This window comes from Dasypus novemcinctus, chromosome 1 (assembly GCF_030445035.2).
Source record: "Dasypus novemcinctus isolate mDasNov1 chromosome 1, mDasNov1.1.hap2, whole genome shotgun sequence".
In the NCBI taxonomy this organism is placed as follows: domain Eukaryota; kingdom Metazoa; phylum Chordata; class Mammalia; order Cingulata; family Dasypodidae; genus Dasypus; species Dasypus novemcinctus.
In genome coordinates this window covers 119,099,982-119,113,426 of record NC_080673.1, presented here as the reverse complement: position 1 = coordinate 119,113,426, position 13,445 = coordinate 119,099,982, and the positions used below count along the sequence as shown (strand labels likewise).

At 37.2% G+C, this 13,445-nt stretch overlaps 1 protein-coding gene across 3 annotated transcripts in view; it reads right to left on the bottom strand.

Annotated features, from left to right (window-relative positions):
• The window catches only part of WDFY3 (WD repeat and FYVE domain containing 3), a 332,829-nt gene that overhangs the window by 103,522 nt on the left and 215,862 nt on the right, over nt 1-13,445 (bottom strand). For all 3 annotated transcript variants that reach the window (XM_058296171.2, XM_058296161.2, XM_058296178.2), the window contains 5 exons: nt 9,076-9,257; nt 6,321-6,552; nt 5,165-5,325; nt 2,844-2,955; nt 427-617 (listed from right to left, as the gene is read on the bottom strand). In XM_058296171.2, the coding sequence (XP_058152154.1) occupies nt 427-617; nt 2,844-2,955; nt 5,165-5,325; nt 6,321-6,552; nt 9,076-9,257 (878 nt within the window). The remainder of the gene's footprint in view (nt 1-426; nt 618-2,843; nt 2,956-5,164; nt 5,326-6,320; nt 6,553-9,075; nt 9,258-13,445) is intronic.

The window sequence follows — 13,445 nt, the reverse complement described above, 5'->3', positions numbered from 1 at the left end:
TAAGTAAGTTAGGGAGATAAAAAAAATGGGTGTGAAGTGGAGGCGAGAGATAAGGAAAAGGGATCTGTTGCTGATCTGGCAATCTCTACAGCAGGTAGGTAATATGACCCTAAATCATTTACCCTATTTCCATAGAGAAAAACAACAAGCTGTATTTAAATCAGAAAATATATTTAAATAAATCAAAGCTATACTTAAAGAATGTAACCTAAATCAAGGGTTCAGTGAGTAAGATTTGGATAGATGAAAAACGGACTAAAAGGAAGAAAATAACTCAAATTCTAATTTGATATATGCTATTTTTAATAAAGACTACTGGCTTCTTAAGTTTATATGGGCAATATAATTCTTCCAGAGTGTGAAACAATATGAATACTGATGAAAATTTGCAGAGTGAAGTGAAGGCAAAGATTTATGGTTACAAACCTGGTAGCCCTTGATTCTTTCCATTTCTTTGCTGGCTAGTGGGTTACTCTTGACCACACAAACCAGGGCCTTGACCGCTGCATATAACCCTTCCACATCAGAGGCCATGGCCACCAGGCCCAGGATGGCTGCAGCTCCACCAATGTACTGCAAAGTAGTGGCAACAGGCTTAGGGACAAATGTTCTTACTCCTGATTAAAAGACAGTGAAAAATAATTAAAAAAAAAAAAAAATCCCCAAGTGAACAAGAACTGAAAAAATCATCTTAAGAAATGCTTACTTAGAAATTTTACTTAAAAAAAAAACAACAACATAAAACTTTCTACCCTACAATGAAAATTCTAAAAAAAAAATTAAAGCTAGAATTTTGGAGAGGTCAATAAACATTAATTATATATTATTAGAGTATACTACATCTTATCAAATCATAGTTCCTTTGGTGAATGTCTAAAGTTTTTTTTTCTCTCTAATTTTATTTCTCTCATGAGGAGTGAATTCTATCTAAAGTAAAGATCAGGGAGCATGAGGCAATTTAAGAGTTTTTCATGGTATAAGGAAAGGAAATTTAACCAAATCAATATCCAACTATATCAAGAGGAAAAAATTACAAAAATTAAGAAAACAGGAAGGTCAGTATTTCTGCACATATATTATTAGTAGTGTGACTGAAGAGTCTACTTTAGAAGAGCTATTTTTATTTGGTATGATGGTTGTAATTTAGTATCTTTCAATGTAATAATATTTTTGATTCTCAAAACTAAAATAAATTTTCTGAACTTATAGAGTTCTATTTTAGGCACAGACCAAATTTTATACTATTTAAAATTTTATTTATAAAATGTATGTAGAATGATAGCTTGCACAAAGAAAAAGAGATAGAAAAATCTATGTAGCAAAAGATGATGAAGGCTGGGATAGGGAGAATTGGGAGTAAAGGAAAGAGTAGAGGTGAGCTGGGTTTTAGAGCAGCACAAATGTTTCTAGAGTGTAGATGTGGGTGAAATAAAGAATCAAAAGTAGAGAGGCCTTGGGAATGCATTTCTAAGGTGAGGGAGATGACATTGAGCTCAGCAAAAGCACCTAACTGTGAATTGAGGAAGGGGTTGGAGAAGTCACTCTGGTAGGGTTGAGGTATTTCTTATAGATAAACCAAGCAAAGTACATTTAGTGACCATTAACCAAAAGTTTTCCTAGCTAAATAATCTGAATCACAGTACACCCAGGACCCCAGGAGAGCATAACTACATGGAAATGCATGTCCTAGAGCTAATTGTGTATGAACTAAAAAAAAAAAAAAAAAAAAGTGCATCTATATTCTAAAATTCTTTAAGAAGTCATTGTTTGAATGTCATTTGTCTGCTGATCAGGACTGAGTTAAAAAAAATAAAACAAATACATATTTTATATGTGTGTGTTCTTTGTAGTATCCACAATGCTTTTCTATATATTATGGCACTGGATTTTGAAAACTACTTTTTAAGGTATTTAGGGCTGCTATTATTAGTGTGTAGATAAGAACACTGAAAATCATAGGGCCTAAATATCTGGTGTAATGCCACATAGAACAGGGGATAGAACCTAAGTTTTCCAATTCTTCATTCTCTGCTTTTTCCCTTATATTACAGTGCTGCTAAACTTTTGCAAAGGCTGTCGAGAAGTGCTCAGTAAATATCTGTTGAATTGAATGCAGGAAAACTATCATACACTTCAGAAAAAAGGGAGCTATTTTCTTAATGCAATATTATCAAAAAGGAAAACAAAGCTATATGTATGTCATTGGGAAAAAAAAAATTGCCAAGGACTGAAAAACATATAGGATTCTGACTGGTATAGCACCAGCTTTTTCTTAGTCTAAATAGCAATAAATTTTATTTACTGATATGCACACTAAAATGCATAATCACTGGCTCTAAATATTGGCTGGCCTGATTAGATGATATCTCAAGATCCTATCTAACCAAAAAAATCAACTCTTTTTCAAACATATATCATGTGTAAGGCTCTGTTGAATGTCCTCCAGCTCTAAACTTTTCTTATAGTCAGATTCACAGTGTTTATACTCAGTTATGGCTCGTCTCCAAATTAACAGAAGCACTCACGAGCACAACCATTGCTACAACAAACCAGGCAACAATCAAAAGTATTTCTAAGTTTCAAAATCTGCCATGAAGTGGAGTTTTAAAATTACATAGAAAAGGTAGTTGGTGTGCATCAGTGCTGACAAACAGGAGTAAAGTTAGTGGGATTTTATAAGCGGTTATAATTTTTAAAGTTGGGAGTTTGGGATTGTTAAATTAATCTCTAATTGCAGGAATACCACAGGTCAGCAATATAAAATATGAACTTAAAAACCACCCCTCAAGTGAAGAAAATGAAAGTAAATTTGAAGAGAAATGAAATTTAAAACAATGACTAACCCAAGTATCCAATCAGCGTAGCCCCAATTGTCCGTGCAGGTCCATTAAGATGTCCTGCTGAATTGTGCACCAGCTTCACAGGAGTGGCATTCTCATGGGAGGAAATGCCTAACTAAGGAGAGGAAAGGAAAATGAGGTAATTATGGAAGAAGAGCCTGAATGTTTTGACTGGAAGAGAAAAAAAAGTACATGATTGGAAACATCTCTCCCTTATTAGAAATATATAAAAGGGTGGGCATTCATTTTTTAAAATGTGCAAACATTTCCAAGGGCATAGAAACTGAGAAATTAAGAGAACTACCATCTGCTGGCATAAAGATTGGGAGGAATTCTCAGGATATGGCTTCAAGGGTCTTTCTTGGTGAAGCTCTGCTGGTGGTTTCCAGGTTCTCATCACATACTGCTTCACAGCATTCCCCACCAGTGAGCATAATATTAGCTTACTCCACATCCAAGTGAACTTCACAGAAACTACCCAATAGTTTAAAATGAAACCTGCCTATAAAAGGAACGTTAAATTTTGTACACATACACGTGATGGGCTTTCAGAGCAAATATCCTAGGACTTTAATCTTATTGTTAACTGTAGAATTAAATTTATTTATAGTTTAAATTCCTCAGAAAAAGGTATATGTATTTGCAGACAAAACTGTACAAGATTTGTCAATATTTATTTCCTGCTCCCAACTCTTCTTCCTTCCAGTTCCTTCTGACTTCCTTCCAATTAGGCTTTACCTCTGTGAATCTGCAAGAATGGCTAGTCAAGTTCACTGATGACCTTCACCATGCTAATTCCAGTGGACAGTTCTAAGTCTTAATCCTACATGACTATTAACAAAGCATTGGACACAGTGAATCATTGGTTTCTACGACACCAGACTCTTCTACTTTTTCTCTTTTCTCACCAGCTGCTATTTCACAATCTTCTTTACTCCTTCTTCTTCATCTCCCCAGGATCCATACAGAATACTGAAACAATGGAATGTCCCAGGTCTCAGTACTTAAACTTCTCTTCTTCTCTATCTACATCAGTCCTTGGTGAATGCCTCTAGCTTCATGGCCTTAAACACCATAGCACTCCAACCTCTCCTCTGAACTCCAGATTCCTATTTCCTGAGACCTTGATATGGATACTAAGATGTCTGGTAGGCTTCTCAAACTTTCCCAAAGCAGAACTCTTAATATTTCCCTTGCTTTTTTCTTTCTCTCATATTCTACACACCTAATCCATTGGCAAAAACTGTGGGCTCCAGCAATTAAAATATACCCCTAATCTGACCACTGCTACCAAGTCATTCTGACTACCATCATTTCTCATATAAGTAACTTATTGTGCTGGCCTCATAACTGGTCTCCATGCTTCAACTTGTTTGCCTTCTGTCTATTCTCAGTAGAAGTTAGGGTGATCTTGGTTAAAGCATTTCATACTGATGCATTTCATACTGATGATGGAGATTCAAAGCATTTCATACTGATGATGGAGATTCAAAGTGCTTCTCATCGCACTTGGCAAAGCCAGCATCTTTACAAGGCCTTCAATGCCCTCAACAGTCTGGCCCCCACTACCTCTCTGAGCTCCTCTCGTACCACCCAGGCACTTTCTCATCCTACCTCTGTGGCTTGCATACACTTTCCTCAGGGCCTTAACACTTGTATTCCTGGAACACCATACTTCCCACCCCATTAGGACATCCCACCCTCCACTTCCTATGGCTTGCTGCCTCTTTTAGGACTTTGCTCATTTTCTCGGTAAGGCCTCCTCTGACCCCTCTAATTTAAAACTGCAAGCATTTATAGACACCCCTCGAGGTACTCTCTTTTCCCCTTCCTGTTTTGTTTTTCTGCATAACACTCATTATCTTCCAAGATACATTATGGTCAGGTTATTTCTTTAGTTATTATTGTCTAGTCTCTTCTACTGGAATGTAAGAACCATTAAGGCAGGACATTTTCCCTCCTGTTGTTATGTCCTGAACAGAATGGTGCCTGGCATATATTAGATGAACCCCGAAAACTGTTGTTGCTTAAAAACAGCAATTGTTTTCTGTAGTTTTCTAAAGTTAAATTTCTTAATTGCTGATATAAATATACTAACATAAATAATAAAACCATAACAGGAGAAAAGTTGACTTTTCCAAATTAAGCTAAAAACCCAAATATGTTTTTGGCATAAGTCCAAAGCCAAATGTACCTAATACAAATAACATGAAAAGACATTCTTTTTAGGTGCCAGTCCTATTGTGGTAGCATCCATAACAAGGTTTTGAAATATCTTCTCAGAGAGAATTAGCCAAAGCACACTCAGAAATCATGCTGCTTACCTGTTTAGCAATGGCTTTGCTATCCAACTTGTTATACACTTTCCGGATTTTTGCCACTGTTAAGGAAGATACGGAGAGTGCATAGAGGCCAAATGACACCTTTTCCTCTTGTACTAATGACACAGGAGACTGGACTACACCCTCAGATTTTGCATCTTTACCTTCAAAAGAAAAACAATCCTTTTCAAAATCATCATGTTTTCTTCTTATCATAATACAAGTTTATTACTATTATTATCTTTTTTAAATGGGTAGTCTTGGGAGACTTATAAATAAATGGAACAAGGGTGCTACATTTTAAAAAAGTGTTTTACTTAATTTTCAGTGCTGTTTTATTTCTTTAGTTAGAAAAGCAGCATGACCTTAAAGTCCTCTGGGACAGTTTCCTCACTTATGAAATGGGAGAGATAATAACAGTCCCTAACTCAAAGTGTTTTAAGGGGATAAATAAAATAATACATGTAAAGGGATCAGAAGTTACACCCTCACATGTGTTAACTTATTAAGCATTTAATAAGTGCCCAATAAGTGCCAGTACTATTAGAGGTTAGCAAAACCAAGGACAGGAGCGAAATGGCAAATTACTTGGCCAAAGGGTTGTTGCCATTTACAATACACTTGTCCTAACTTTCCTGAGAACGTTGATAGAATCAGAACAAGGGGATGAAAGACATCATTTGGAAAGAGTACTACAAAGGAATCGCAGCTTATTATCAGTTTAAATTCCTTTTGGGAGAAAGGAAAACAAAAGGTGTAATGAAGGAATAAATGATGAGTGGAAGTGGTATTAAATGGTCTAAAATCTAGTAAGTGTATGTGTAAGTTTTCTGGACCTGTCCTTCCTTCTTTTAACCAGAATTGCTACACTTTAAATTGCTTCATGTAACAGGAGAAATTATAGAAAGAGAAGAAGGTTGAGGTTAGACTCTTGAGGGTGATACTGAATAAGAAGAGCTAGATAATTAAGGATCGGGTATAAGGCAAAGCAGGGAAGTACAATATGGTCAGTGGAGGAGAGCATTTAAAAGTCAAGTACGAAGCTGAAGAAAAGTAGAGGAGAAAAAGGCCCTTTTATTTGATAAACATAATGTATAACCCTATATATTTCAGGAGTTAAGTTTTATATAACTTTAAGAACTAAGAATAAGTTACTCACATGTTATACATACAGCCTGAAAGCTTCCAACGTAATTTGGTCCTAGTTCATAAATGGTAGTAACATTTGAAGGCGGTAAAACTTCTTCCAGAAAATGCGTGGGTCCCAGGCGCCAAACCAATGAAGCAACCTGGCGTTGGGCAGGTGGAGTACCAATGTAAGCATAGACTGTGCTCACCACCGGTGGATTTGCAGAACCCGAACCCCCAGGAGTACTGTGAACATAATGAAGCTACAAAGGAAGCGAAACAGCTGGCTGAGATGTGAAAAATAATTGCACCATGCACCAGAGATGGAAGTGAGAAATATATTATTTAACTCTCCCATATAGATAATCTATGTAATGCTAAAAATGGCAACAAACAAATACAGGGATACTGTCACTGCCTGGTGGGCTTGCATATTAAAATAATGACACTTTTATGAAATTTCAGAGCTTATATAAAAATAGAGCTTTCCATTGTAGATTTCAAGCAGTCTTGAAATTAATTCAGTTGCCTTCAATGTGCTTTGTGGATCTGTTAAACAAAATTATTGGTTAAGGGCTTTATAATGGGTAAAGTGCTATAAAAATATTAGAAAACAGGGGTGTGGGTATAGCTCATGGTTGAGTACCTGCTTTGCATATACAAGGTTCTAGTTCAATGCCCAGATCTACTAAGAAAAAGAGAAAACTCAAAAGTCTATATATCCATAATATTTTTAAGATCAGTGCTAAACATTAATCATCGTTTGACATTCTCAGTTGTAAAATTACACTACTGTTTATTGACAGGGTACCTAAATCATGATTCAATTAATTTACAATAAATTCATAATTAGGTAGGATACAAAGAATAAGGTAATCAGGTTGATTCGTACTGTGTGGGTATTTTCACCACTTGATGGAATGATGGACTTTTATTTAATTGTTTTATCCTAACAATCCCAGGTACAGATCACATTTATTATTGTTCTTCATATTCAATAGTTCCTGAATGTTAATAGCATGACTGTGAAGGTCAACATGTAATCTACAGTGCAATGGACACAACCAATCCAATGTCCACAGAGAAAATGTGGCATGGGTGTGGGAAGGGTGGCCATGGTGGCTGCTGGGTGCGGGGAGGAAGAGATGAGATGGGGAGGCGTTTTCGGGACGTGGAGTTGTCCTGGATGGTGCTTCATGGTCAATTACAGGACATTGTAGATCCCCCCAGGGCCCACTGGATGGAACGTGGGAGAGTGTGGGCTATGATGTGAACCATTGACTATGGGGTGCAGTGATGCTCAGAGATGTACTTACCAGGTGCAATGGATGTGTCATGATGATGGGAGAGAGTGTTGCTGTGGGGGGAGTGGGGGGTGGTGGTGGGGTTGAATGGGACCTCATATTTTTTTAATGTAATATTTAAAAAAAAAAACACACAAAAAACATGTAATCTACAGTTAATTTCACATGAACTGTGACTACTGACAATGACGATGATGCAAATATATCAACAATAAATCTCCTACCCCTCAACTCTAGAACATAAGGACATTTTTTATTTTCATTAATATTAAAAATAACAAAGGAATGATCTAGTAGAGTAATCTACAGATCCACTTCAAATTATCTCACTTAAAGAAAATAAATGATTTAGTCCCACAAGATACATTTTAGGGTTATCACTGAAACAGGCAAAATATTGCTATTATTAAGGAAGGATATGTTTTCAAAGAAACTGCTGATTTCACTGACTTTCACACTATTATTCACACAAAAGAACAAATTTGGTCCTTGTTCTCTCAAGTGATGTCACTATAAAGTGGACACTATCTTTTAGGAGTTAAGAAAGAATTTTTTTTTTCTTAAAGATTTATTTTTATTTATTTCTCTCCCCTCCCCCTTCCTCCCACCCCAGTTGTCTGTTCTCTGTGTCCATTCTCTGTGTGTTCTTCTGTGTCTGCTTCTATTCTTGCCAGCCGCACTTGGAATCTGTGTCTCTTTTTGTTGCATTATCTTGCTGTGTCAGCTCTCCATGTGTGCGGCTGCCACTCCTGGGCAGGGTGAACTTTCTTTCGTGCTGGGTGGCTCTCCTTATGGGGTGCACTCCTTGCGTGTGGGGCTCCCCTACTCGGGGGACACCCCTGCATGGCGCGGCACTCCTTGTGCACATCAGCACTGCACATGGGCCAGCTCTACACGGGTCAAGGAGGCCCTGGGTTTGAAACGTGGACCTCCCACATGGTAGGTGGATGCTCTATCCATTGAGCCAAGTCTGCTTCCCAGGAAAGAATCTTAAAGGTTGCTGGCTGAATTCTGTAGAAAGTGACTAGCAGTACTGATCTTAATTCTGAAAATGGAACTTTTGATTTTTTACTGGTTATTTCAACTCTCTTTCATCCTTTCTGAACATGACAGTATAACTATTTAGAGTAATATTTATTCACTCACACTTTCATTCAACAAAAGTAATTGAATATAGTCTACTGGACTACTTAAAATATTAATAGACTGACAAAATAATGTGTTCACAGTTTATTGAGCCAAATTTCAAGTGGTGTCTCTATTATGAAAAAGCACTCAGCAATCTGGCTCAACCACTGACACATTTGCTAACTTCTTTATTACTCTGTATCTCCTCCTTTCTGTACTGAAATGAATTAGTCAGCCATATAACTGTTGTTTGAAATTAGACAGTAGTTTTTAAAAAACAACCCTCAACACGCAACCACCCCCCAAAACTACCCTGTAAAGCAAGTTGAATCTTAACAGTGCATGTGGGCTTACCTTCACAGTAGTAACAGGCTGTCCGTCAATATAGAGGGCTGCAGTACTGTTTTTCAGCATGCCTTTGCTCATCACCAGAACCAAATGATGCCACTGTCCCTCAACTATCAGCTCTCCACATCGAAAGCGAGCACAGCATGGGAGAATCTCATAGAAAGAAGACTCTTCACTAAAATCGTCCACTAAAATATGCAGGAAGGGGTTATTAAAAAATAATTTGGACAAGATCATTCCCATTCTGACATGTTTATATTTAGGTCAGCTTTTTTTGCCTTTATGTTAAAACAAATATGATGACGACGCAAATGAGGACACCATTCTCTTACTTTCTCTGTAGTAAAAAGTAAAACACAGAATATATTTTTACTTTCTTCTGCTTAAAATACAGAGTTACAATAAAATAAAGTTACAACAGACAATAAATACACACTAGTTGATTGTTACTTGCCATAGTCTGTTATAAAAGGTCTTTTAAATTATAGTTTGAAAAAAAAATTATAGTTTGGCATGCATTTGATTATAGATGGGTTAGAAAAAGAGCCAGGCAAATTAAAAATTTTATACTTGCTATATGGTCTACGCAATGATACAAGCAGGCAATTATGTCTTATTTTCTAGTTTTTCTAAACATAGTCTCACAACAGCTGGTAGTGAGGAGGGGATTCATGGTGTAGAATAGGTATTATTGATTGATTGATTGACTGATTTTTTATTTCTCTCCTCTTCCCCCCCCCCCCACGCAGTTGTCCGTTTTCTGTGTCTATTTGCTGCATGTTCTTTTTTGGCTGCTTCTGTTGTTGTCAGCGGCACGGGAATCTGTCTCTTTTTTAGTTGTGTCATCTTGCTGTGCCTGTTCTCTGTGTGTGCAGCGCCACTCCTGTGCAGGCTGCACTTTCTTTCACGCTGGGCGGCTCTCCTTGCGGGGTGTACTCCTTGCACGTGGGGCTCCCCTACGTGTGGGACACCCCTGCATGGCAGGGCACTCCTTGCACGCATCAGCACTGCGCATGGGCCAGCTCCACATGGGTCAAGGAGGCCCGGGGTCTGAACCGCAGACCTCCCATGTGGTAGATGGACGCCCTAACCACTGGGCCAAGTCCACTTCTGGTATTATTTATTAATTTAAATTTATGACTTCACCAAACAACTCTGAACTCTATGCAAGAATATATATTGATTTGCTACCATTTGGCAATCACTTCTTGACCCCAATCTGACTTCTCTCTGCTACCTAGTATGTTGTCAGACCATGCTAAGAAATACTGGGTTAATATTCATTTAATTTTAATAGTGAACTAATTAAAATTTAATTTGTACTTTTTAAGTATTTAAGAAGAGGTAGGACAGCAGTGGAAAAAAAACCACAAGAAAATAGCTAATCTGTCACCCCATAATTGAAAGCAAAATGTACAAGCACATACACACAAATACACTGAGTAAAAATTTTAATTACATGAAAAAACTACAAATAATATTAATTTCTGATTCTGGAATCTTAAAATATTGGCAAATACCAAAAAAACAAGATTATAGTTTAGAATGACAATTCAGAATATATATCCATTGATGAATTATGACTAGTTTACTTAAAGGCAAAATCTTATCCATAAAATGACTGACTATATGGGAAGCAGATATGACTCAAGCAACTGGGCTCCCATCTACCATACAGGAGGTCCAGGGTTCAATGCCCAGGGCCTCCTAGTGAAGACAAGGTGGTCCATGTGGAGTGTTGGCCTGCATAGGAGTGCTGCTCCACACAGAAGCTCTGGCCCACGTGGAGAGTTTGCGCAGCAAGAGGACAGAACAAAAGGAGACACAGAGGAGAGACAATAAGAGACGCAGCAGACCAGGGAGCTGAGGTGGCTGGCACAAGAGAATGAGCATCTCCCTCCCACTCTGGAATGTCCAAGGATCGGTTCCCAGAGCCGCCTAATGAGAACACTAGCAGACATTGAAGAACACACAGCGAATGGACACAGAGAGCAGACAATAGGGGAGGGTAAAGGTGGGGAGAAATAAAAAAATAAATCTTAAAAAATACATATCTTAAGCCAACAGAAATTAGACTGTTTTTCCTATGAAGAGTATGTTAAATACAAACACCAAAGATAAAACCCTGGAGAACGCTAATTTTAAGGGGAAGATAGAAGAGAAAGGTCAGAGAAACAGTGAAACAACAGAGTGGAGAGCGCAGAATGCAAGATTAGAGATAGTTTTAATTAGATGGAAGAAATCATCAGGACCAAATGCCACATAGGGACAAATAAAGTGTTTATTATAAGAATTATAAAGTACTTACTATTTTGGTGCCTAGCTCTATGCCAGGCACTATGAATAAATTACTAAGAAGCCTCACAATCTGAGGAGGTGACACTCATATTCAATTAATATTTACCAACCACAAATCAATCGATATATGCTATTAAATTAACAGAACAAAATTAGAAGTTTAGAAAAGATGTTATTCATATATAAATGTTTAGATTCATAACAATGGAAATTGGGTAAATGGAGAGTTATATTTTATGTTATTTACATTATTTGGAAGCTCTTCATGAAAGCCTTGAGTTTGAAGTTTTCCTGAATACCAATGTAAGGTTATAGCATGTTCTAGGGAATTAAGATTATGGAACAGTTGGTATTAAGTCTTTGTGGTAAGTGACAGATAAAGTAACTGAAATGTAATTGTGTCTAGCACAGGGTAGCACATATGGCAGGCAGGTGTTCAAAGAATATTAATTAGTTAAGCAGAATTAAGAGCCCGTGAAAATCCTTGCAAAAATATATCAAACATGCAACCTGCTTTTCTAGTGTAAGCTGTGATTTCTTGGTAAGCAGAGATAGATCCTTACATTAGTCACAATTAGACTCATCTAAGTGTCTTGAAAGGGCCTTAAAATTCACTGGCTATTATCCCAACTGTATAAAAAGTTGAAAGACAGACAGACAAAACTAACCTACAGTGTTTAGAGATACATAGATAGGAGGTAAAAACTATAAGGAAAACAAGAAGTATCCACCATAAGTCAGGACAATTGCTACCTGTGGTGGGGAGGGGAGGGAAGGGGAGAGAAGGCTGTGATCAGGACAGGACACGTGGGTAGTTCTGGGGATGATGGCAATTGTTCTATTTCCTGAACTGGGTGGTGGTATCATAGGTTTTAAGTAAATATATTTACATAAGAATTATTTATCATACTTTACATCAGTATTTTACATAGTTTTCTATGTTTATTATTATTATTTTTTAAGATTTATTTATTTACTTTTGCTCTTTCCCTTCCTCCTGCCCTGCTGTTTTGCTGTCTGCATTGTCTTCTCTTCCCATTCTCTCCTCTAGGATTCACCAGGATTTGATCCCAGAGACCCTGATGTGGAGAGAGGTTCTCTGTCAATTGTGCCATCAGTTCCTGGTGTCTGCTGTGCTTTACCTTGACTCTCTCCTCTCTCTTTTTTGATGCGTCATCATCTTGCTGTGTGACTTACTTGCATGGGCACTGGCTCACCACACGGGCACCTGTACTCAACACACAGGCACTTACATGGGCACTGGCTCGCCTCACAGGCACACTTTCTCTTCTTTTTCACCAGGAGACCCCAGGCATTGAATCTGGGTCCTCCCAAATGGTAGGCGGAAGCTCTATCACTTGAGCCACATCCGCTTCCCTATGTTTATTATTGATAATTAAAAAGGTTTAAAATAATTATACAAACCAGCTCCAAAAAAAATTCTCTGGCAAACAATATTCATTTATTGTGAATATATCTCAATAAAATTGCTTTATTTAATTGTGATGAAGACTATGGTTAATAGTATAAGAATGCTCTTCTTTTATAAAATGTTAAGAATATGGTGATATATGGGAAAATTACAACTAATGCAACTTTTGGATGACAGTTAACAGTAATACTGTAATATTTCGCAGCAACAGCAAGAAGATATTTTTCCAGTACTAAGGGACAATAATAGGTGGGTATAAGGAGGTATGGAATTTTTCCTTTTAAGTAATGAAATCGCTCTAAAATTGACTGAGGTGATGAAAGCGCAACTCTGATGAAAACAAGGGCCACCGAGTATATACTTTGAATGGACTATACAAAGCATGGGACTGTATAACACAGAGAATACAGTGGTAGAAGATGGACTGTGATTAACAGTACAAATATGAGAATGTTTTCTCTTGAATGATAAATATGTAATACTAATATAGAGTGTTAATAATGGTGGGCTGGGAGAAATATACATCAAAGTTAAAATATGGGCTATAGTTAGTAGTAATATTTTGATAACACTGTCATAGTTTTTAACAAATGTTTCACAAAAATGCAAGGTGGTGGTGATGGAGAGATGTGTTAAAGCCTTGTAT